Raw genomic sequence first — 25,447 nt, 5'->3', positions numbered from 1 at the left:
CTCCTCCCCTCCCTGCATAGTCTGCTGTACAGGGCCTGCTCCCTGCTGGCACTCTGGGGAGCTGGGCAGCACGTGCCCACTAGGGTTCTCGCTTCCCGCTCTCTGCGGTGGACGCACACCCCTCTCCCCCTCCGGCCTCACTCTGTGCACTGCCCCCGCCCCCACGCACCAGGATGCTACAGCGCCACCAAGCGGGCAATGTCCCCGTAGCCCCCCTAGCGAGCCGCGGCGGCCGGGATCCGCTGCAGTCTCTTCCCTGCAGAGGGCGTTGTGCTCGGTGCGCTGTCGGCTCCCCGGCACACTCAGCCCTCTTGGCTGCGCGCAGCGGTGCCGGCGCAGCCGCTTCTTGTCATGGGGCGGGGCTTGGCTGCCGGCTCCAGCTGGCCGCGGCTCCACGCTTGTCTCCGCCTGCAGAGCCAGCGCCGCGGCAGTCGCTCCCGCCCGGCACCATGCAGAGCTTCCAGTACCCGGAGGCCTATCGCGACGAGACTGCGGTGAGTGCAGCCCCGACCCCGCCGCCCTTCCTCCCGCTCCCCGCCGCCTTGATCCGCAGTGGGCGGGCGGCACCCCCCGGGGTTGCTTCCGAGCAGCTGCCTGGCACGTGGGACCCTTCCCCCGACCGGCCCCGGCTCTGACAAGGTCGGGCCGGGGCTGCCTCTGCTGCTGTTGCCCCGCGGAGCGGAACTCAGCGGGGCTCAGGCTGAGGCAGTGGCATACCCTTGGGGTGAGGTGGGGGGCAGCGCGCTGTGTTTTCGGCCACTCGGGTAGGGCCTTCCAGTGGGGGAGCCCCAAATTATTTGTAAACCGGAATGTCCCCTCCGCACCCTGTCAGTTGGGAGAGTATTAACAGCCCCATTTTACAGATGCAGATACTGAGGCTCTCCCTTCAGTGAGAGGCTAAGTGACCTGCCTGACGTGCTAGTTAGCAGTGCTTGCTTTGAGCTCTGGACAAGGGTCTTTTCTTTGTTTTTGTTTTAGTTCAGGAAACTTTGTTAACATGATGTTATAAAATTGTGCTTATTATTTTTGATCCTAGTCACTGTCTGTATTGTATGTTGTGGTGTAGTTTGTAGCACAGGTGTCAGTGAAAGGTAGATCTTGTGAGCAATGTGTACTTAACAGTTCTGAACTGTGAGCTTCATCCCAATCTTGAAAATGTTTTCTCATAACCCTCATCATTTTTTTTCCACCTAAGCAGGCAGTAATGCTTTGGATTTCTTACCCTTGATAAATAAAAGTATAATCTTTGTCCAGTAAACGGTACTTACGTTTTGTATTAGTATTATAGACCTAAAGAGGTACTCCTGCTGGAATTCTGTACCACTGCACAATTGTGCAGATTAATGTTCCCCTGTGCTGCTAGGGCTGACAACAGGAGTGTGATTATATTGCGTTATTTCTAGGGCTGTCAAGCGATTTTAAAAAAATGTAATTGTAGTTAATCTTTCTATTAAACAATAATAGAATACCATTTATTTAAATATTTTTGGATGTTTTCTACATTTTCAAATATATTGATTTCAGTACAACACAGAATACAAAGTGTGCCTTGCTCACTTTATATTTATTTTTATTACAAATATTTACACTGCAGAAAACAAAATAAATAGTATTTTTCAATTCACCTCATACAAGTACTGTAGTGCAATCTCTTTATCATGAAAGTGTAACTTACGAATGTAGAATTATGTATAAAAAATAACTGAATTCAAAAATAAAATAATGTAAAACTTTAGAACCTACAAGTCCGCTCAGTCCTACTTCATTCAGCCAGTTGTCAGACAAACAAGTTTGGTTACAATTTGCAGGAGATAATGCTGCCCGCTTCTTGTTTACAATGTCACCTGAAAGTGAGAACAGGCATTCTCATGGCACCATTGTAGCTGGTGTCACAAGATATTTATGTGGCAGGTGTGCTGATGATTCATATGTCCTTCATCGTCAACCATCATTCCAGAGGACATGCGTCCATGCTGATGACAGTTTCTGCTCAATAACAGTCCAAAGCAGTGCAGACCGACTGTTATACCAATAAAAACTCGCAGGATCTTGTTAAAGGGGACATTTGTCACATTTATTGTAAATACCATAATAAAATAAGATAACAGCAAACAATGTTGTTTGGCTACTTATTCCTATGATTATATATATATATATATATATATATATATATACACACATACACACACATACATCCATTCACACAATCATTCATACAAGTTCTGTATAGATATTATAGTTACCAGCCTAAAGTTGCTTGTGACAGAATACTGGCCAAGTACTCTGTACACAAGAGTGGAGCCGAGTCCGAGTCAGGTGCATCTGATGCTCCTGGAGGCTGGCAGCAGAACCATAGACTCAAAGTCCTCAGTCTTCAGAGTCCAGCTTTATAGGGATTTTTCCCTGTGTTAGTTCATGGAAGTTGCTTCATTCTGCTGTTGTTAAATTAATCAGCAGATGGCTGGCTCCATGTTGGCAGCAGAATGTTACCCATAGTCTCCATGTTGGCAGCAGAATGTTATCCAAAGTCTCTCACCCTTCTTTTTTACAGGCTTTTAGTTGATTCAAAGTCAAGGGCTTGTGTGTCACGTGCCTTTGGTTTGGATTGATCACCCGTCAATTGCAGGCGTGACTTTCAGCCTTGAACTGGCTTTGATCGTCTTCTTTGTTCTTTTTCCTTTCTTTTTAGGGTGGATGATTTTTACTTTGTTTCACTGTTGTCTAGGTTTCAGCGTTGGTAGTTGAACTTCACTCATCAGGACAGGCTGGGCTGGAAGTTGATTTTATCATCCATACATGCTAGCTCACACACCTGAAACTACTACTACAGATTACAGCAGGGTTTGCAAAAAAATGAAGGTTGAGGAGCTTTTACAAAATGGATGTGAGCGTTTTAAAATGGGGTTTGAATTACAATATGGCAAACAGTGACAGAGTTACAATGCAGGCAAGTGTAGTGAATGGTGAACAGAGTTACATTAATAAAGTGAACAATTAAAAACATTCATTTATCATTCTACAGGACGCATGTTCATTTTCATCATCAGAGGCTATATCTATGTTACAGCCTGGATCGACGCTCTGAGATTGATCCACCAGTGGCAATTTAGTGGCCTAGTGAAGACCCACCAAACTGACAGCAGATCACTCTCACAGTCGACCCCTGTACTCTACCCCCCCAATGAGAGAGAAGGTAAGTCCTGTTGACACCCTCCCCTTCCCGCGCTGTGTAAACCCTGCAGTAACTCGACATAAGTATGTCAGTCAGCTATGTTATCACGTTAGCTGGAGATGCATGGCATAGGGTCAACTTGCCGCTGGTAAGTGTAAGACATAACCTGAGTCAATACCACCAGCAGAGGGTTGATTTTCTTTTGATGGTCGGGTTCTGTATTTCTCATCTGAGTGTTGCTCTTTTAAGACTCCTGAAAGTATTTCCACACCTGTTCCCTCTCAGATTTGGGCAGGGCTTCAGATTCTTAGACTTGGTCAAGTGCTGTAGTTATCTTTAGAAATCTCACTTAGTACCTCTCTTGGTTTTGTCAATCTTCAGTGAAGTGTCTTAAAATGAACATGTGATGGGTCATCTCCAAGGCTGCTATAAACATGCACATATCGCAGGACCGGCGCTAGGTTCTGGCGCCCTAGCACCGGACATTTCACCGCCCTGCACGGGTCTCGCACTCCAGCGGAGCTGCCGCAGCATGCTGCGGCAGGTCCACCGGAGCGCGGCTCCCTGACCCCGGGGGGAGGGCCCGGGCTGCCGGGCCGTGGCGGCGGCTCCCTGAGCCCGGGGCAGGGGCGCCCTGGCTGCCCGGGCCGCGGCGCGGCTCCCTGAGCCTGGGGGGCGCGCTGACTGGCAGCGCCCGACCAGGGGACACCTGGGTGCCGGCGGCAGGCAGCTCTGCTGCCGCAGCTCAGCCCTCCAACAGCAAGCCGCTGCAACCATTTAAAAAAATTTTGGGGGGCACACTTTTTGCCCCCAAATCTTCAGCCCTAGGCAATCGCCTAGTTGGCCTAAATGGTTACACCGCCCTGACTATATGGCAGAATGTGGGTAAACCATGGAGCTGGATGTAGTTTTCCCCAAGGGTCGTCACAAATCTAATGCATTATTTTTTTAACAAACATTAGCATAGAAGCATGTCCTCTGGAATGGGCTGAAGCATGAAGGGCTATACGCAATGTAGCATAATCTGGCTTGTAAATACCTGCAACGCTGGCACAAAAGATCATGTGAATGCCTGTTCTTATTTACAATGTCACTTGAGAGTGAGAAGCAGGCAGCAGTATCTCCTCTCAGTGTAAACAAACTTGTTTCTTAGCAATTGACAGAAAAGAAGTATGACTGAGTGGACTTGTAGGCTCTAAGTTTTACCTTTTTTTTTTTTTTTTTTTAGTGCAGTTATGTAACACAGAAAAAAAAATCAGCATTTGTAAGTTACACTTTCATGAAAGAGATTGCACTTCAGTACTTGTATGAGGTGAACTGAAAAATGCTATTTCTTTTGTATATCATTTTTACAGTGCAAATATTTGTTATAAAAATAATTAAAGTGAGCACTGTACGCTTTGTATTCCGCGTTGTAATAGAAATCAATATATTTGAAAATGTAGAAAAACATCCAAAGTATTTAATAAATTTCAATTGGTATTTTGTTTAACAATGCAATTATCACAATTAACTTTTTTGAGTTAATCCTGTGAGTTAACTGCGATTAATCAACAGCCCTAGTTATTTCGATAAATATGTAGAATTTTATGGAAATATTGTGCACAGAATTTTTAATTTTTTTTGGTGCAGAATTCTCCCAGGAGTACAGAGGGTAACAGTGTTTTGTTAGTACAGGGATCAGCAACCTCAGGCACACAGCCTGCCAGGGTAAGCACCCGGCCGAGCCGGTTTGTTTACCTGCAGCGTCTGCAGGTTTGGCCAGTCGTGGCTCCCATTGGCCGCGGTTTGCCGTCCCAAGTCAATGGGGGTGGCAGGAAGCGGCGCGGGCCGAGAGATGTGCCCAACCTGTGGACGTGGCAGGTAAACAAACCGGATCGCATACCAAAGGTTACCAGTCCCTGTGTTAGTATAATCATAGGACAGATAAAGAAAGGAATCGCTTGTGGAGTTTTCCCCAAAGAGTAATGTCATTGTTTGGGTATAAGAAATAAAAGCGAAACTAAATCTTAAATTTATGGCAACTTTTAAAAAATTTACATATATAATTTATGTAGAAGAAACTATAGATTTAAATTTTCCAAAAGTGACTAGTGTTTTGCAGGTTTTTGGATTACCAGTTTGAGACTTCTTAAAATGCCCTTGCTCCTATAGTGCTGGTGCTCAGTGTGTCCAAAAATCAGGCCCTTTTGAGGGTTCTCAAGTTTAGCATCCAAAAACTGAGGCCTCCAAAATCTCTAATCTCTCTTGGAAAATTAAGGCCTTAATCTAAATGTTGAAAGATGCAGAAAATCAGAAAGTTTTTCTTCTTATATGATAATGCACCTGTAAGACTCTCACTTTGCTTTCTGTGCATCAACATTCAGAATATATATTTCTAACACTAAACACCTCTGTGTTCAAATGGTGAAACTGATATTCATTAAAAATAACCATGTAGGTTCTATTAGAACTGGTTGGTGTTTCCCCCCGTCCTGTCCCACATAAGGCACTACTTTAGACCCTAATCCTGTAATACTTAGGTACATGTTTAACATCACTCATGAGAAGAAGTGTTTGCAGAATTGGAGCCTTAGTTGATACTGGCAAAAAGTTCAGCTTGACTTCCTACTTTTTAAGCTGAATGGATTTATAAAACCTGAAATGTCTGAACTAGATTCACACCCTGGCTTGCCATACAGTAAGTTGTCATGTAGACAAACCACTACTTAAATAATTTTCCTTGGCCTCATGAATACTGTTAGGACAACTACAGTCAAACATACTTACTCTTAAATAATTGGAAACTTTAATTACTGAGTGACTGTAAAGGTTACTAGTGAAACAAAGAGTCACAATTCCCCTTAAACATTGGTCTTGTGGCCGTCTTAATTGTATCTTCAGATTGCTGAGCAAGACGATGAAGAGGATGCTAAATGATGGTTATTTGGTTTGGTTTCCCATATGAAAAGAGTATAGGATTTATATGTATCTTCCAGCAGTGAGTATAACCCCAGATAATCATCCGACTTTTTCTTTCATTGTTACTGCACTGACTTGGCCACCATTCTCCTGGCCATAGAATATTGACTTGCTCATTTTGGAGCCAGGAATTACTGGGGTGGTTACTTGAGTGGTGCTTTTTCTATTCCAGCTCTTCTGTTCCAGAGAGCCTTCATCTTGATGTGGGTCATCTGCTAATTTCAAAACAAACAAAGTTTGCTTTTGTGTTTTGTTAAAGAAATGTCTCTCTCTTAAATTCAGGTACACGATTACCATGGGTGTAAAATATGCGACCCGTATTGCTGGTTGGAAGACCCTGATAGTGAACAAACAAAGGTAACTTTTTATCTATGCAATTGGATGTTTTGACCCTCCTCTCTTTGTAGGCCTGCAAAATATTGGTAACTTTGTAACGCGGGGAGATGTCAGCAGTAACAATACTCTTTGATATCAATGAAACAGTGGTATTAAGACTCTACATCTTGTGACTTTATTAATGTAGAGATAAGGATATTAAACAATTTGGATAGTTCACATCTTATTTATAATGCAGCCCACATCGGAGTGCTGGGGGTGCAGCAGTAGTAATAACAAAATAATGCTTTCTGCTTTCAGCACCCCCACTATAAAACTTGTTCCAGCACTCTTGCCCCACATCGACAGATGATTCCTGAATACTAAGGTTACCGAACTCAGGTTTCTGTTTCAGAATGTTCTAACTTCTAAATTAATATAGTCAAAAGAGAGGAAGAAGGTTCTCTTTTCTTTAGTTTGTGTATTTGACAGCACTTTGTGTAAAGTTTCTTTGTTTACCCCCATGTAACCAAGATAGCCCTTGATCTTGGGATTAGTCTTGTGAATAAGGTTACACATGTGTATACATGTTTTCAGGATTGGTCCAAAAGTAGCCAGGCTCTCATATTAGAGTAGATCTTTCATGCAGCACCAGGAGCGAGAAAACTATTTGATTAAAAATAAGAAATAGTCATAGGAACTCGGGGAGGATGGGACAGAAGTAGTGTCTGAAATGGCTATTAACTTTTTTTCTTTTAAGGTGACTGTTGTCACAGTTCAGGGCAACTGCACCATTATTTCCCCTCCCCCCGCCGCCCCCCACCCCCCCCCCATGGGCCAACAAGGCATATGCTCTCAGGCTTCCAGCTGTCATCTGTCTTGGATGAAGACATGTCTCTTTCCCTTATGACCAGGATTATTCCAGACTGCGCAATTCCCTGCCTACACTGAATTCCCCAGCAAGTCAAACTGCTTTAGCAGGCCCGCTTTGCTTTTCTTCTCAGAGGCTGTAAACAGCGTAATTACCTATAGATTTAAGTTACAACACAGCTTTTCCTAAGTAAGCACACTTGTTCTTAAGATAAAAGCATTACCAAGAAAATATTTTAAAATAATAAAAAAAATCTACAGGCATGCTAATAAGCTTACCAGATCATCCAAAATCTATGTAAGGGCTTTGTCAGATGTACTGTCCTTTAAACAGCACCAGGGATTTTTTTGTGCGGTCACAAGTTCACAGGAGCTGTTAGCTCAGAACAAGTATGCCCATGAATCTGTGAATTTTTTTTCTTAAATAGTTTGGGTCTTTTATCCTTAGAAACCGTGAATAGGTAATCTGTCAGACAGTGCATTTTCCTCAAGATGTAGCTTGAATAGGTTGGGCCCAGAAGTGGGGAATTTGCATTCCCGCCTCCCAGGTATTTCTCTAGGTATCCCACTAAAATTTGTTTATCCCCAGAGTTCCTTCTTCTGTGTCCCATGGTTCTAAAATAGCCCTTTGAAGCTCATAATGCTTCCCAGCTTTTGCATTAGTCATATCTGCCTCCTAGAGATGTTACGTACAGTCCCACAATAATACATAAATATTTGTATTTATAATATGAACTCCTAAAATGCATAATTTTTGTGTCTTTAACTAGCTGCTCTTCAAATTCTTTCATGGCCTGCCTTTTTATACTTCTACTTGAATTAAGTTAAGCCTTACCAAATTAAATTAAACCTTATTGAATTAACAACATTTTTTTTTTTTGAAAAGTACATCAGAAGCAGGAAACCTGCCAAATAGTCAATGAGGCCACTGTCTGATAGAGGTGCTAAAGGAGCACTCAAGGAAGAAAAGCCATTACGGAGAAGCTAAATGAATTCTTTGCCTCATGTTTCAATGCCTTCACTGCAGATGGTATGGGGGAGATCTGCACACCCAATACATTCTTTTTAGGTGGTAGAATTGAAGAACTGTCCCACGTGTCAAGAGAGGAAGATTTTGAACAAATTGATAAATTAAACAGTAATAAATCACCAGACAGTATTCACCTAAAAGTTCTGAAGGAACTCAAACATTAAATTGCAGAACTACTAATTGTGGTATATAACCTATTGCTTAAATCACCCTCTCTACCAGATGACTGGATGGTAGCTAATATAACACCTATTTTTAATTAAGGTTCTGGAGGCAATCCTGGCAATTACAGGCCAGTAAGCCTAACTTCAGTACCAGGCAAATTGTTTGTTTGAAACTATATTAAAGAACAAAATTGTGAAAGACATAGATGAAAATGATATATTGGGAAAGAGACAACACTGTTTTTGTAAAGGGAAATAATGTTTCATCAATATTTTAGAATTCTTTAAGAGAGTCAACAAAAACGTGGACCCGGGTGATCCAGTGGATATAGGGTACTTGAACTTTCAAAAAACTTTGACAAGATCCCTCACCAAAGGCTCTTAAATAAAGTAAGCTGTCATGGGATAAGAGGGAAGGTCCTCTCATGGGTCACTAAGTGCTTAAAAGATAGGAAACAAAAGGTAGGAATAAATGGTTGGCTTTCACAGTTGAGAGGGGTAAATAGGGTGCTTCCCCAACCATCTGTACTGAGAGCTGTGGTGTTCAATATATTCATAAATGATCTGGAAAAGTGGATGAACAGTATGGTGGAAAAATTTACAGATATTAAATTATTCAATACAGATAGGGCCAAAGCTGACTGTGAAGAATTACAAAGGGCTCTCACAACTGGGTAACTGGGCAACAACAAAGCGGGTGAATTCAGTGTTTAGTGCACCGTAATGCCTGTTTGAAAAAATAATCCCAACCGTACATCCAAAATGATGGGGTCTAAATTAGCTGTTACCATGAAAAAGATCTGTGGTCATTGTAGATAGCTCTCTGAATGCACCCGCTCAGAGTGCAGTGGCAGTCAAAAAAGCTAACGATGTTAGGAACCATTAAGAAAGGGATAGGAAATAGGGACAGAAAAAGTCAAATTGTCACTACGTAAATCCATGGTATACCAGCACCTTGAATACTCATGCAGTCTGTTAACCTCATCTCAAAAAGGACATATTAGAACTGAAAAAACTACAGTAAAGGACAACAAAAATGATTAAGGGTATGGAGCAGCTTCCATACAAGGAGAGATTAAAAAGACTGGGACTGTTCATCTTAAAAAAGAGAGAGAAGTCTATAAAATCATGAATGGTATGGACGAAATGAGGGAACTATTATTTACCCCTTCACATAACACAATATCTAGTGGTCATATGATGAAATCAGTAGGTAGCAGGTATAAACAAACACTTTTTCACACATTTTGGAAGTGTTGGCAGAGTATGTTGTGAAGGCCAAAAGTATAACTTGGTTCAGAAAAGAATTAGATATACGCGGAAGATAACTCCCTCAATGACTATTAGCCAAGACAGTCAGGGATGCAACCCCATGCTGTGGGCATCCCAAAACCTCCAGTTGCCAGAAGCTGGGACTGGATGGTAGAGGGTGGATCACTCAAAATTGCCTTGTTCTCTTCATCCCCTCTGAAGCATCTGGCGCTGGCTACTGTCAGGGAGAGGATAATGGGCTAGATGGCCCCAGTATAGCCATTCTTGTGTTCAATACAGTTTGTCCAGGATGTTTCAGGAAATTGCCGTGTCTGTCACAAATATAATTTTAGGGTTGCACCATTTAAAGCACTGGTGTGTACTGTCAAATAGAAAATGGAGATCAGTGCCTTGATTTAAAAGTTAATAGATCCTGGAGGGTAGAAGCCCGCTAGTGAGATTATGTCTAGTATATTATATATGTATTCACAAAAAAATTTAATAAAGCAGAAGGTGGTTGAAGAATAATGGCTGGAAATGTACTAGAAGCATCAGTAGTAATTGTTAACTTTATAGAAATAACTGACTAAAAAAGACCAAATCAGTGTATTATGCTCCTACCACAAATGTTTTAGGGCCTAAGCCAACATCCAGTAAAGTCCACTGTAGTCTTTCAATTGACTCCATTGGGCTTTGGATAAGGCCTCGATGAAATATATCATCACTGGAGTTAGTAATGATGAGAGTTTAAAATGCAAGAGGGCTTGGAGAATTCTGATAGATTTATTAAATAAGATGGATATGGTAGAGTATTCCATTTCACTATCGGATGCTGTAGGAACTATATTACTTGCTTTGAGTAGCAGCCTGACATCTTCCTCCTCCCCTCTTTCCCCCCCCCCCCCCAAAAAAAATTCTGTCTACACTGCAGTTGCAGTAACCCAGGGCTCAAGGTCCCAGGACCCTGCAAGGCTGGAGGATCCAAGCTTGACTTAAGTCAGCACCCAGGGTCTGAGCCCTATTGCTTTGCAGTATAAACACAGCCTCGCTTGACTCAGGTCCTGGGAGTCAGCTGGACTTCCTTAGTCTCTCTATCCCAACAATCTGCAATCACTCTGTTGTAAATGGAAGCCATCCCACCCAAAGGGCAGAGCAGCTCAGGTCAGCATTAAACCATTAACTTCTGATCACTGATCTGCAAGCACACTGTTGGGAGAGCCTCCTGGGTTTGCAATGGAGAGCGAACCGATCAAGCCTTTTGCAAAGCGAGTTGCTTCCTGGTAACATGCAGTAAAGTTTTCTGCACAATGCACCACGGTCCTAGGGCCATGGTGGCCACATTCAGGATGGGGGGAGAGTGGCTAGGAAATCCAAAATATGGTTATTTCAACTTGGATCTTGTACTACAGTGTGAACACCAGAGCCCTAGGTTCAAGCACAGGTGAGAATAGTCTTTTTATGTAGGGTTAAGATGCAATGTAGATGCTCAAGCCCAGGTTTACCTAACATTGGTCAGTCGACTTGACTCCCACTAACCTTGGGCTTACGTTGCAGAGTAGTCATACCCTGGAAAGAGCTGAAATGTTGGCCCTGAGTGCTAAGCTGCTGCTGCGGAGCCTCTTGTAGTTGTCTACCTACTTTCCTCACTGGCCTCTTTCTCTGCAGCAGAGGGAAGAGGACATGGGTCTGCTTTCTCTCTCCTGCGGGGAGCAGGGAATTTGACACTCCTGTCTTCCTCCTCATCAAAAGGGGTAGAGCGGAAGAGTAGGGACAGCCACGCTTCCAGCAGCAGAACAAATAAGCAGGGATTGAGGGTGTAAGAAGTTTGGACTACCCAGGGTGCTTCAAGGAGTAATAAGGACTGGCTTCAGTGCAGCCCTAAGGTCTCCCACATTGAGACCTTTGCCCATCCCTCTCCTTCGCCCAAAGGCTTTCCATTTCTTTGTGGGCTGAGCATGCTTCTCAACACTCCCAGTCCCCCAGGTATCTTGGGGAGGAAGGGTATAAAATCTTATTCAGCTGACCCCATAGATCTCTTTTATGTCTTCTGCCTTTGCTTTGAAGGAGCAGCCTGTGTCATTTGTCTCCATAGAGTCAGTGTTGCCTGCAGCTGATGGTGCCTCCCCTGCTTTTGCTGGAGTGAGCAACCCCAGTGGAGGGTGGCATAGTGTCCTTCCTAGAAACAGGAAGGAAAGAGGGAATCTTGAGTTGAGGGTAAGGTGGGGCAAGAACCTAACGTTAACTTTAAACAAACAAGATCAAAATCAGTCTCTTCTCCAAAAGGACCCTCTGTTATCTAAGTAGGTGCTAATGCGGGGGTAGGCAACCTATGGCATGCATGCCAAAGACGGCACGTGAGCTGATTTTCAGTGGCACTCTCGCTGCCCAGGTCCTGGCCACCAGTCTGGGGAGCTCTGCATTTTAATTTAATTTTAAATTAAGCTTCTTAAACATTTCAAAAACCTTATTTATTTTACATGCAACAATAGTTTAGTTATATATTATAGACATAGAAAGACACTTGCTAGAAAGTGACCGATCTAAAAGACATTAAAATGTATTACTGGCCATTGCCAGAAACCTTAAATTTAGAGTGAATAAATTAGAGGACGTCGGGCACACCACTATCTGAAAGGTTCTCTTGGGCGGGGGGCACGCGGGGGAACCCCCCTGTTTTTGGCTTTTCGGCACACCACTTCTGAAAGGTTTGCAGACCCCTGTGCTAATGGGTATATATAGGTGACCTCTAAAAATAGTTGGGTTTGTTTTTTTGTTTGTTTTTTAAACAATCGTACTTCCCCCCTCCGTACCTCCATTCTCCAATCCTGTTGTGCCTTTGTATGTTACTTAGAAATGCTACCACGTGTAGCTAGACTGATCTGAATCCTAGAATACCTTCTCTTTTTTCTATATGATTTTCAAATTATCCTTGAGTCAGGCATGCTTATCCTTACTGAGGGGAGGCACCTAACATTTCATCCAATCAACTCCATGGATAATCTTCTGTCTTCTTTTTACACTGTTATGTACCGATTTAAAAGATAATGTGTTTGAACTCTCCACCTTGGTGCTATCAGGCTATTATTGCTAATGCAGATTGGCTGCAAAATACTGAGGTCAAATTATGTGAAGAGCCTACTTTAAATTCACAAGAGTAAAGAAATTCCAAGCTAAAACTGAAAACTCTGATATTCTCTCCCACCAGTGTGACCGAAGCAGTCACCATTTAAAATGCAGTCATGATTAAAATATTGACATCTACATCAGATATTGAATTACGTTCTTGTGAACACAGACATAGCTGTGGTTGAATTTAGCAAAAGCGTAATGATGTGCTAAGATGATCCTGAGTGCTTATACATCCATTCATAACATGCATGAAACTTTTACCCAATGACTTTTTGGGTCAGGGAGATTATACTAAATGACTCACCCTTTATTTGGGCAGTTGAACCTTTTCTGAGGTTCCTTGGTAAGGCAGCTGCATGAAGAGGGTTGATGCCCAGGCTGTCTCATTGTGGCCATTTCATCCTAGAGGAGGAGCTCTGAACAGGGGGTGCGGGTGGACTGTCAATGGTGTTTCCAGGAAGAAACAAGGAACAGTATCCTCTGAGCACTGAGATGCAATTCAGAGGCGGCTGCTGCTTGGTGATGAGGCAGTGGTGCCATATCTGAGGTTTGCAAGAGGGACTTGCCTGTGAGCAATTCATGACCATCTCTGTTCAAGAAACCAGGACTCATGTACACTTCATAAGTAAACATATTATAGTAGTAATATGTTAAGCCAATGTCACTGATTTCACCTCTGACACGAAACTAATCAGCAAGGGCTGACATCTGCTACTGCTTGGCAAAGAGGCAAAAGTAATCATGCATTTGCTATAGCAATACTGTGATTTTTAGACCAATACCCTTAGGAAATAAGCTGAATACTAAGCTTATCCTAGTGGGTGTTATCTTTGAAGGTGAATTGCAAGAGGTTTCTCCTGTTGGTTGGCTGTCTTCAAAGACCTAGCCTTCAGCATTAGCTGCTGAATGCCCCAGGGTGTATGAGCAGACATATAACTTTGATTTATTCTTGCTGTGGAATGCCTCAATATTTACTCTGCTAGTAACAGAACTACCACAAAATGGGACAGAAGAATATCCTATCCAAGGAAGGAAGGTCCTTTCCTCTCCAGCCCCCATATTTAGATAGTGCATGCAGGACATGAAATAACCATAATAAAGGAAACCATATAGAATTGCTGAATAGTGGGGCCAGGGAGAAATAGTACTTACTCCTTTAAAAATGATGAGTCTGGTGGCACCATAAAGAGTAACAAATTTTTTTGGGCATAAGCTTTTGTGGCTAAAAAACCCCACTTCTTCAGATGCGTGGAGTGAAAATTGCAGATACAAGCATATATTATTTATGCCTATATATGCAGTTTTCACTCCATGTTATTCTTTCTGGTGCCACTGGACTCCTCATTGTTAGTCTGTGTCCACAAAAACATGGCTACCCCCTGATACTTATTCCTTTGTTATACTCCATTTCCCAGTCCATTTATATAGAAGCTGTGACAACAGCAATAAAGCATGTGCTGGAACAAGTAATTGGATTGAGATTTGCGATCAGACTTTGCAGCTTTGGAAAAACAAATTAATTTACACACTTCCGATAATCCCTTCAAGTCTACATTTTAGGCAACAAAAATGATTAGGGGGCTGGAGCACATGACTTATGAGGAGAGGCTGAGGGTGTGATGGGTTGGATCACAGAAACCCTCTTGGGAGCTGCCACCTGATGTGCCAAGACTACTTCTACCCCGGCTTTCCTGGCCAGCGTGGGACCCCAGCTGAGCCAGACAACCCCTTCTGCTCCAACAAAGACCCAGGGTCTGAATTACTTGCCTCAAAGCTGCAGGTTTACCTGAAAGCAGATCACAGAAGTGTGCTTGTCTTTAACACTCAGATGCCCAACTCCCAATGGGGTCTAAACCCAATTAAATCTGTTTTACCCTGTATAAAGCTTATAGAGGATAAACTCATAAATTGTTCGCCCTCTATAACACTGGTATAAAGATATGCACAGTTGTTTGCTCCCCCAGGTATTAATACATACTCTGAGTTAATTATTAAAAAATGATTTTATTAAATACAGAAACTAGGATTTAAGTGATTCCAAGTAGTAACAGACAGAACAAAGTAAGTCACCAAGCAAAATAAAATAAAATGTGCAAATCTATGTCTAATCAAACTGAATACAGATAAGATTCTCACCAGTTTCAGAATGCTCCCTTTTACAGACTAATCTCCTTTTAGCCTGGGTTGAATAATCACTCACACCCCTTGCAGTCCCTGCCCTTTGTTCCAGTTTCTTCCAAGTATCCTGGGGGGTGGAGATGCTCTTTCTTTAGCCAGCTGCAGACAACATGGAGGGGTCTCCCAGGGGTTTAAATAGAGTTTCTCTTGTGGGTAGAGACCCCCTCCTCACTCCTATGCAAAGTCCAGCTCCAAGATGGAGTTTAGGAGTCAGCTGGGGAAGTCAGGTGTCCATGCGTGATTCAGTTTTTTCAGGCAGCATCCATTGTTTACATGCTACCTTGAACATTCTCAAGTAGACTTCTTATGTGGATTGGAACATTCCAAGATCCATTGTCCTTTAAGTGTTTCTTGATTAGGTACTTAATTTCAACATTAGTTTCTCCAGGAACTGACCAAATGCTCTACTAAGGTTATTTAGAAATCAAGCCAGTATACAGCTAACATTCATAACTTCGAATACGAAAATGATACATGCATACAAATAGGATTAATACATTCAGTAGACCATAACCTTTGAGATGTGTTACATGATATATGTAGCATAAAACACATTCTGAGCATATTTCCAAAAGCCTTATGGGAGGTACCGTCACAAGGGGCATGAGAAGCTTTAGAGAGAGAAAACCTCACTGCACACATTTTATTCCACAGCAACAAATAACTGGCAAAGTTGATTCCTCCAGACCAAGGGTCCCCAGTGCGGTGCTTGTGGGTGCCAAGGCACCCGCCAGGGCATCTATGTGCGCCTGAACAAGCAGCCGCCGAAATGCCGTCGAGAAGCAGCAATGCCAGGAAGCATCACGGCCAAAATGCCATCGAGAAGCGGCAAAGCCAGCAAGCGTAGCCGCCGAGAAGCAGCGTCATCAAGAAGCGCTGCTGCCGAAATGTCACTGATTTTCGGCGGCTGCTTGTTGGGCGACCACGCTTCTCGGCGGCTAGTTATCCAGCGCTCGCCACGCAAAAAAGTTGGGGACCGCTGCTCCAGACATATCAGGTCTTCAGATGGCACTATATGTTTTTGATGGATTTCTCCTACGCTTGCATAGTATTATACAAAGTCTTTGCCATCTATACCTTAATCTGTTTTCTACAACATGATGTGTGCAATTAATTGTAAGCCTGTAGCACAATCACAGTTTTGCTTTTGCTCTTATTAGAATGGATTATGGTTTTTTTCTGTTGCATGAATGAGCCAAACTCAAGTGAAAAACACAGAAGTCGAAATTGATTCAAGTGAAGTGCCTCTGCTGCTTTTATCAGTATATGTAGTTGTGTGGCGGGAGGGATGGATGGTGAACTACTACAGACACAAAGAAGGAGGGCGCAGATCAAATAAATTTGAGAACCACTGGTCTGATCTGACAGTGAGCCGAACAGGTAATATATAAGTATTACGCTGTTTGACACACTCTATAGAGCATAACAAAAGTCCTAAAGTGTTTAACCTGTGTGTGATATACCAGTACAATTCAGGATAGCAAATGGAATAAGTGTGTGGCTATTTATAATAATTTGCACACTTACATTATCCCTTTGATCTGAGAATCTTAGTGTTTTGCAAACATTAATTTAATTAAATGAGTAGCCAGTGTGTTTGCTATCTACATTCTCATGATGGCGTCATTGAAATAATCAATTTGTTTTCCCTGAATTTATTTATTTTTTGTTGGGCATTTATAGCTCCTAAATTAATGCTCCTGGCTAGATTTGGTTAGTGCCTGTACTAGCAGACCAGGGCCTTATGTGAGGTCCTCTCGCATATTCAGGGTTTGAATGGTACTTTTTACTCCATTGCACAAGAGGTAAATGAGTACTCAAGGTACAAGGACCACTAGGATCCTTTTGTTTGTATCGCACCTTGCTTTCTGAAGAATTGTAAAGAATTTTAGACTGCTATGTAAGCTATAAAGGGCTCATTTCATCTGCTGCTGAAAAGAACTCAACTCGGGGATAAAATACAGCACCTATTTAACAGCTCCCAGACACCCTACTTAACAATTTTAGGATGTGAAATAGAAGAATATCTTTTCTAATTGAAATTGCAGAAGGAACTTGGGTAGGCAAAAGATAATTGAGTGGGATTTGGCCTTGAGACCGGGGTTGACATTGCTACCCTTTTGTGACACTGAAATTTTAATGTCCACAAGTGATCAGGAATTTGATTATATGTCTCTCAAGAACAGAGACCCAGCTCAGAATATACCTTTATGCACCATTTGAGTCCTCTTCACGTGTGAATCTCACCTGCTGTCATGAGGATTTGGTTCAGTGCATTCTGAGAAGGAAGAAGTTACAAAACCAATTCCTGTTTCTACCCTGGGCTTTCCTGGGTTTACTGTCCAGACCAATTCTATATAGCTTGTGAGATGTGATGGATTGACACATCTCAAAGTGTTATGTATGTCTGCCAGTTATACACTGCCATATAAATACTATCCTTAGTGGGATGAAATACACTTTATTTTTCCTTATGAATGTTCCAATTTTAGTAGTTGTAGAGTACTGGAGGCGCGCTGTACAGCAGCTCTGTATGCTTCTTGTGATGCAAGTGAAGCTAGCACTATTTAGATATACACTATAATCTGATTTTTACCCAAGCCTCTTGGACAAATATGAGAAGCTTTCTTAAATGCTTCTTTTTGGGGGATAGGAGGAAATCTAGGTTTTGGTGGTTGTAATTTTAATTACGCAAGTATGCATCTGAGAGTCTAGATTGAGATCTGCTATTTTATCTTGAATACTTTATTTTCTATCACTTTATCATGATATTATGGAGGTAGGCGTTGAGACTCTTCATGGGTGACTCTACACATCAAATACATAGAGCAATTCTTTCTGTGCGACTTATGTCAGAAGATAGATAGTATTTCTTGTACGACGTATAGGTATGTTTGACTCAGCTGTGCATTATTTTTTACCTTCAGGCTTTTGTGGAGGCCCAGAATAAGCTTACGGTGCCCTTTCTTGAGCAGTGTCCTGTCAGAGGGTTATTCAAAGAACGAATGACTGAGCTCTATGACTATCCCAAATACAGTTGCCACTTCAAGAAAGGAAAAAGGTATGTAAAGAAGCTGTTGGACGCTTTTTAGATCATAAAGCTGAATTCTAAGCCCTGGTTAGAAGTAAATACCTAGGATTACTAAACTGGAAAGGTCAGAGGTACTGGAGGAAATTTTGCTATTTTTACTTTGTGCAATTGACAGGACTTTATGTAGTCATTTTCATTATCTTTCTGTGGATATTCTTTTGCTCAAAAAACCCTTAAATATCAACAGAGAAGCAGAAAGTCATACTGTTTAACAAGGATTTAAAAAAAGGAAATGGGAATATAAGGGTACTCATTTAAAAATTTTAGTTACTGACAATTTGCCAATTTAAATTGCAGCTTTTGTTCCTTTTAACTAGGCGAGGGTAGAAAGGGGGATGCTGATTTTTGGGCTTTCCTCAACTGCAGAGATGGAGTTGCAGCTTGGGTTACCTTGTCCTATGACATCACTACAGAGACATGCAGCAGTTCTCCAGCAAAAAGAGCAAAGAAGGGATGTGGTAGCCATATTTGTAATGTCTCTTTTTAATTGTAAAAATCATAAAGAGCCCTTTCTGTCTTTCAGTTGAGCCTTTTTTCAGTCAACCAATAGGTTTTGATGCTTTCCCACAACTATCCACAGGTGCAGGGAATTCCGCTATTCCCCCCTTCATGCTGCATCAGAGATTGGGAAAAGAGGACTACTCAGAAAGTGGTTTTGCTACACAAAGCCAGGGAGAGGAGCTGTAGCTCTTCCAATAGCATCCCTATCTGAAATATGTAATCACTATCCATTAATAATGATCAAGCTCATGTGAGAGACTAACTTCAAAAAATTGTGCTTGTATCACTTTTAATTGTATTTAACCAGATCTAGAAATTACATGATATAAAAAAGGTTTTCTCATGTACATCTTATTCATTTGAAATAAGGCCTATAAACTTCTTATGGTTATAATATTTAGAAATTCATAAATCACATTTCAACTATAAGATAAGAAATAGCAGCTGCAACTAATCATCTCTGAAACAGCAGCTATTACCAGGGCCAGCTCTACCGTTTTTGCCTCCCAAGCCAAAAAAAAAAAAAAAGCTACTTGGACTACCAAAGCGTGTTTTTTTTGTTTTTGTTTTGTTTTTTTTAAAAAAGTCTGGACTGTGCTGCCCCAAGATTGTCCAGAATGCTGCCCCTTAGCATGTGCCGCCACTGGCATGTTCATACTCTTCTGGTGCCTGGAACTGGCCCTGGCTATTACAAATACTCTTTAAAAAGCTGAGGGAGCACAAAAAATGTTCTGGGAAACAGTGGTCCAGTCACACTAATTTAATAAACTAGGAAGTGAAAATACTTGGCAACACAGAAGTGAAACTAACTTTAAAAAAAACAAAAAGATCTTTTGTGGTGATAGTCAAGATGGCGCATTTTAGACAGTTGACAAGAAGGTATGAGAACACTTAATATTAATATGAAACTAGATACCATTAAACTTGGGTTTGAATAGAGATGGGAGTGGCTGGGTCATTACACACATTGAATCTGTTTCCCCATGCTAAGTATCCTCACACCTTCTTGTCATGGGGAAATAGATTCAATGTGTGTAATGACCCAGCCACTCCCATCTCTATTCAAACCCAAGTTTAATGGTATCTAGTTCCATATTAATATTAAAGTGTCTTCACACCTTTTTGTCAACTGTCTAAAATGCGCCATCTTGATTATCACTGCAAAAGATTTTTTTTCTCCTGCTGATAATAGCTCATCTTAATTAATTAGCCTCTTACAGTTGGTATGGCTACTTCCACTTTTTCATGTTCTCTGTAGGTATATATATTTTCTTACTATATGTTCCTTTCTATGCATCTGATGAAGTGGGCTGTAGCCCACGAAAACTTATGCTCAAATAAATTTGTTCATCTCTAAGGTGCTGCAAGTACTCCTGTTCTTTTTGCCGATACAGACTTACACGGCTGCTCTGAAACCTATCTTCTGACACTTATTGCTGTGCTAGACCTTAGCAAGGAAATGCAGGGAAACAGTTTCAAATGCAGTTTTAAATAAAAAACTTACTGTATCTGGTGGCTGATAAGTATCAGGATGGAAGGAAACTTTGAAATAGTAATATTGAGTGCAAAGGTTTTCTAAGGTACAGTCCTATGAAACTTCCCAAACTTGCTAAGATTTCAAGATTGTCAAACTATTCAGTGTCATGTTGTAGTGTGGAAGTTACTTCATCCTCTATTGTATAGTGTGTGTGTGTGGTGGTTTTTTTTTGTTTTTTGTTTTTTTGTTTTTGTTTTTTTTTGGTAGAAGGTGCCTTAGATGAATTCTACATCCCTTTATTCCAGAAGCATTTGGATACTCTGTTGTAAAGATGTTACTACTGTATGGCTTCTGTTTGTCTTTTATGGCTTCTTCCCAGTCTTTCATACCACCTCCTCCTCCTTTTTCTTTTTTTCTTTTTCTTTTTCTAGCTGAGCTGGAAAATAAAAATAGAATTCCTTTTTTGCTCACTCAGTTTGTGTTTTCCAGGTTTTTTCACTTTTACAATACTGGACTGCAGAACCAGCGAGTATTATATGTGCAAGAATCCTTGGATGCTGATGCCAAAATATTTCTTGATCCAAATAAGCTTTCTGATGATGGCACTGTGGCTTTACGAGGTCAGTGAGGCAGGAGTTTTTAAAAAAACAGAAATTGGGATTATTTTGAGGCTACAAAACTGTAGAAGTTAGGGTTTTTTTGTTTGTTTGTTTACATCAAAACATAATGTTCATAAGTATTTTTGTGGGGAAAGCTATGGTGTCTGATAGGGGTTTTGTCTACTCAAAATAAAAAAGCAAAAGATAGAAAGATGAATGTGAGGAATTCTCATTATTTCAAAGATTTCCTAATGATTATGTGTAAGAATATCTAATGTCACTTGGGTAATCTTTCCTCTTTCTCTCAGCACAGGCTTTTGGCTTTCTGGATTGTTTTATAATCTTCATATGCGTTTGTGTGATGGACACCTCTAATTTTCAGGTGCCTCAGCACTTTTTCTAGTGTAATTTCTTTCAAATGTCAGTTCAAAGTATTTGTCCAGCTTTATGCTAGAAATGGTAATTATTGGGCAAGGCAGAGTGGGAGTTCTCCAGAGTAGTGCTTTGCCTCTCCACTGATTGACTATCCAGTACAGAGTCCAGTTAAAGATGCTGATCTATCTTTTACAAAAGTTTTTGTTTATTAATTAAGCTGTACCTGTGGCACTGTCATGTCTGCCTCATGCTACATCCCTGCACAGGTCAGCTACCTTGAACAAGCAAGGAATATTTCTAACTTGAGGCAGAATCCTAGTGAAAACCAGGCAGTATGTAGTTTTCACATGAGTTAGCAGGTTGAGTTAGCGTGTGTGAGGAAGCTTAGGGCTTACCTTAACCTACTAACTCATGTGAAATGTACAAGCTGCCTCTGTAGGCTGAACTGTTTGGCAATAGTGACCATAATGTAATTAAATTTAACATCCTTGTAGGAGGTGAAAATATCAAAACCCCCACCACAGTAACATTTAACTTTTAAAAAGGGGAACTACCCAAGAATAAGGATGCTAGTTAGATGGAAATTAAAAAGAGCAGTCACAAAGGTAAAATGCCTGCAGCCAATATGGAGACAACTTAAAAACACTATAACAGGCTCAGACTAAAAGTATACCCCAAATCAAAAAAGACAGTAGGAGGGTCAAAAGAATGCCACTGTGGCTAAACAGTGGAGGATGATAGAGGCAAAAAGGCATCCTTTAAAATATGGAAGTCAAATCCTAATGAGGAAAATAGGAAGGAACATAGACAATGACAAGTAAACTTAAAAAAAATATATTAAGGGAGGCCAAGAAAGTATTTGAGAAGCAACTTGCTAAAAATGCCGAAACAGTAACTTTTTTTTTAAAAGTACATTAGGCCTGGTCTACACTACGTGTTTAAACCGAATTTAGCAGCCTTAAACCGATTTAACCCTGCACCCGTCCACACAACGAGGCCCTTTATATCAATTTAAAAGGCTCTTTAAACCGATTTCTGTACTCCTCTCCGACGAGAGGAGTAGTGCTTAAATCGGTATTGCCATGTCGGATTAAGGTTAGTGTGGCCGCAAATCAATGGTATTGGCCTCTGGGTGGTATCCCACAGTACATCATTGTGACCGCTCTGGAAAGCAATCTGAACTCGGATGCACTGGCCAGGTAGACAGGAAAAGCCCCGCAAACTTTTGAATTGCATTTTCTGTTTGCCTAGCGTGGAGCTCTGATCAGCCTGGGTGGCGATGCAGTCTCAAATCCAAAAAGAGCTCCAGCATGGCGTACGGGAGATACTGGATCTGATCACTGTATGGGGAGACAAATCTGTTCTATCAGAGCTCCGTTACAGAAGACGAAATGCCAAAGCATTTGAAAAAAATCTCCAGGCTATGATACAGAGGCCACAGCACACTCAGCACAGTGCTGTGTGACAAGCGTAACGGAAAGCCAAAGAATCAAATGGAACGCTCATGGAGGGAGGGAGGGGGACTGAGGACTCCAGCTATCCCACAGTCCCCGCAGTCTCCGAAAAGCATTTGCATTCTTGGCTGAGCTCCCAATGCCTGTAGGGTCAAACACATTGTCTGGGTGGTTCAGGGTATATCTCGTCAATTTACCCCCCCTCCCCCCCATGAAAGAAAAGGGAAAAAAATCGTTTCTTGACTTTTTTCAATGTCACCGTATGTCTCTACTGCATGCTGCTGGTAGACGCGGTGCTGCAGCACTGAACAGCAGCATCCTCTCCTCTCCCTTCCCAGTGGCAGACGGTACAGTGCAAAGGACTGATAGCCGTCCTTGTCATCATCCGTGAGTGCTCCTGGCTGGCCTCAGGTGAGGTCGCCCGGGGGCGCCTGGGTAAAAATAGGAATGACTCCCGGTCATTCCCGGCAGATGGTACAGAACGGCTGGTAACCGTCTTCATCATAGCAACTGGGGGCTGAGCTCCATCAGCCCCCCCCCCTTCATGTCTAAAGAAAAGATTCTGTACTGCCTGGACTATCATAGCAGCGGGATTGGCTGCTCCTCTCCCCCGCACCTTTTAATGTCCTGCCTGGACTATCATAGCAGCTGGAGGCTGCCTCCCCCTCATTTTATCTCACTAAAAGTCAGTGTTTCTTATTCCTGCATTCTTTATTACTTCATCACACAAATGGGGACACTGCAATGGTAGCCCAGGAGGGTTGGGGGAGGAGGGAAGCAACAGGTGGGGTGTTGCAGGGGCACCCCCTAGAAATGGCATGCAGCTCATCATTTCTGCGGGATCTGACACTGAGCGGCTGTGCTCTCTCTGATACACTGGTTCTCTAGTACACTTGCCCCATATTCTAGGCAGACTGACTCTATTTTTAGACAAAACATAAAGAAGGGAATGACCCAGGGAGTCATTCCCATTTTTGTCCATGCGCCCCCGACTGACCTCAGTGAGGCCAGCCAGGAGCACCCATGACAGCAGCAGATGGTACAGAGCAACTGATAACCGTCATCTCATCGCCAATTTACAATGGCATGGCAGACGGTGCAATAGGGATGGTAACTGTCTCTGCTACCTTACAAAGGCAAATGAATGCTGCTGTGTAGCACTGCAGTACCGCCTCTGTCAGCAGCATCCAGTACACATACAGTGACAGTGACAAAAGGCAAAACGGGCTCCAGGGTGCCATGCTATGGCGTCTGCCAGGGCAATCCAGGGAAAAAAGGTGTGAAATGATTGTCTGCCATTGCTTGCACGGAAGAAGGATTGAGTGACGCCATTTACCCAGAATCACCTGCGACACTGTTTTTGCATTGGGATCTCAACCCAGAATTCCAATGAGCGAGAGAGACTGCGGGAAGTATGGGATAGCTACAGGATAGCTACCCACAGCGCAATGCTTCAGAAATCGATGCTAGCCTCGGTACATGGACGCACACCGCTGAATTAATGTGCTTAGTGTGGCCACGTGCACTTGACTTCATACAATCTGTTTTACAAAACCGGTTTATGTAAAATCGGAATAATCTTGTAGTGTAGACATACCCTCAGAAGCAGGAAGCCTGCTAAACAGGAGTGGGACCACTAGATGACAGAGGTGCTAAGGGAGCACTCAAAGACAAGGCCACTGCAGAGAAGCTAAATTAATTCTTTGCATCGGTCTTCACTGTAGAAGATGTGGGGTATATACCCACATTAGAGCTGTTCTTTGGTAGCGACAAAATCTGAAGTACTGTCCAACTTGATGTGTCAACAGAAAAATTTTAGAACAAGTTGATCAGTGAACTGTAGTAAGTCACCAGGACCAGATGGTATTCACCCAAGAGTTCTGAAAGAATTAAAGTATAACAGTACAGAACTAGTAACAGTAGTGTATAACCTATCACTGAAATCAGCCTCTGTACCAGATGACTGGAAGTTAGCGAATGTAATGCTGTCTTTTAAAAAGTGGCAATCCTGGCAATTACATGCAGGTGAGCCCAAATTAAGTACTGGGCACCAGTACTTTTGTAAAGGGAAGTCATGCCTCATTGATCCATTAGAATTCCTGGAGGGAACCAACAAGATTACAACCTTGTATCTTTCTTTGACAGTTCAACAAGCCTTGTGGATAAGGGAGAAGCGGGGGATGTGGTATACCTAGACTTCAGTAAGGCTTTTGATACTGTCTCACATGACCCTCTCATAAGCAAAGAATGGCAATATAGCTTAGAGAAACCTGTTATAAGGTGGGCACACAACTGGTTAGAAAACTGTACTCAGAGAGAAGTTAACAGTGAACCAATGGTAAGGGCATATTGAGTGGGATCCCACAGTAATCTGTCCTGAGTCTAGTTCTATTCAATATCTTCATAAATTATTTGGATAGTGTTAAAAAGTATACGTATGAAGTTTTGTGGACAATACCAAGCTGGGAGGAGTTGCAAGAGCTTTGGAGGACAGGATTAGAATTCAAAATGATCTTGACAAACTGGAGAAATGATCTGAAATAAATAGGATCAAATCAATAAGTGCAAATGCAAAGTACTCCACTTAGGAAGGAACAATCAGTTACATAAGTACACAATGGGAAATGACTGCCTAGGAAAGAGTACTGCAGAAAAGGATCTGGTGGCTATAGTGGATCACTATCCTAAATATGCGTTAACAATGTAATACTGTTCTGGGATGTATTAGCACAGGGGCAATGGGAGTTGCTGGAAGCTGCAGCCAGTACATCCCTTGACCCGCGCCACTTCCAGCAGCTCCCATGGACCGGGAGCCATGATCTGCAGCCAGTGAGAGCCGCGATCGTCCGGACCTGCAGATGGAGCAGGTAAACACACCGG

The 25,447-nt window shown here is 42.2% G+C and overlaps 1 protein-coding gene across 1 annotated transcript in view; it reads left to right on the top strand.

The window, feature by feature from the left end:
• Positions 1 to 380: 380 nt before the first annotated feature.
• PREP (prolyl endopeptidase) overlaps positions 381 to 25,447 on the top strand; it is a 168,325-nt gene continuing 143,258 nt past the window's right edge. The window contains exons 1-4 of the mRNA XM_032783579.1: positions 381 to 494; positions 6,416 to 6,490; positions 17,998 to 18,131; positions 20,629 to 20,759. Coding sequence (XP_032639470.1) covers positions 450 to 494; positions 6,416 to 6,490; positions 17,998 to 18,131; positions 20,629 to 20,759 — 385 coding nt within the window. The 5' untranslated portion in view covers positions 381 to 449. The remainder of the gene's footprint in view (positions 495 to 6,415; positions 6,491 to 17,997; positions 18,132 to 20,628; positions 20,760 to 25,447) is intronic.

The sequence above is a fragment of the Chelonoidis abingdonii genome, chromosome 3, assembly GCF_003597395.2.
Source record: "Chelonoidis abingdonii isolate Lonesome George chromosome 3, CheloAbing_2.0, whole genome shotgun sequence".
Lineage (NCBI taxonomy): Eukaryota > Metazoa > Chordata > Testudines > Testudinidae > Chelonoidis > Chelonoidis abingdonii.
Note: the sequence above shows the minus strand (reverse complement) of the source record. Positions and strands in the feature narration are given on the sequence as shown.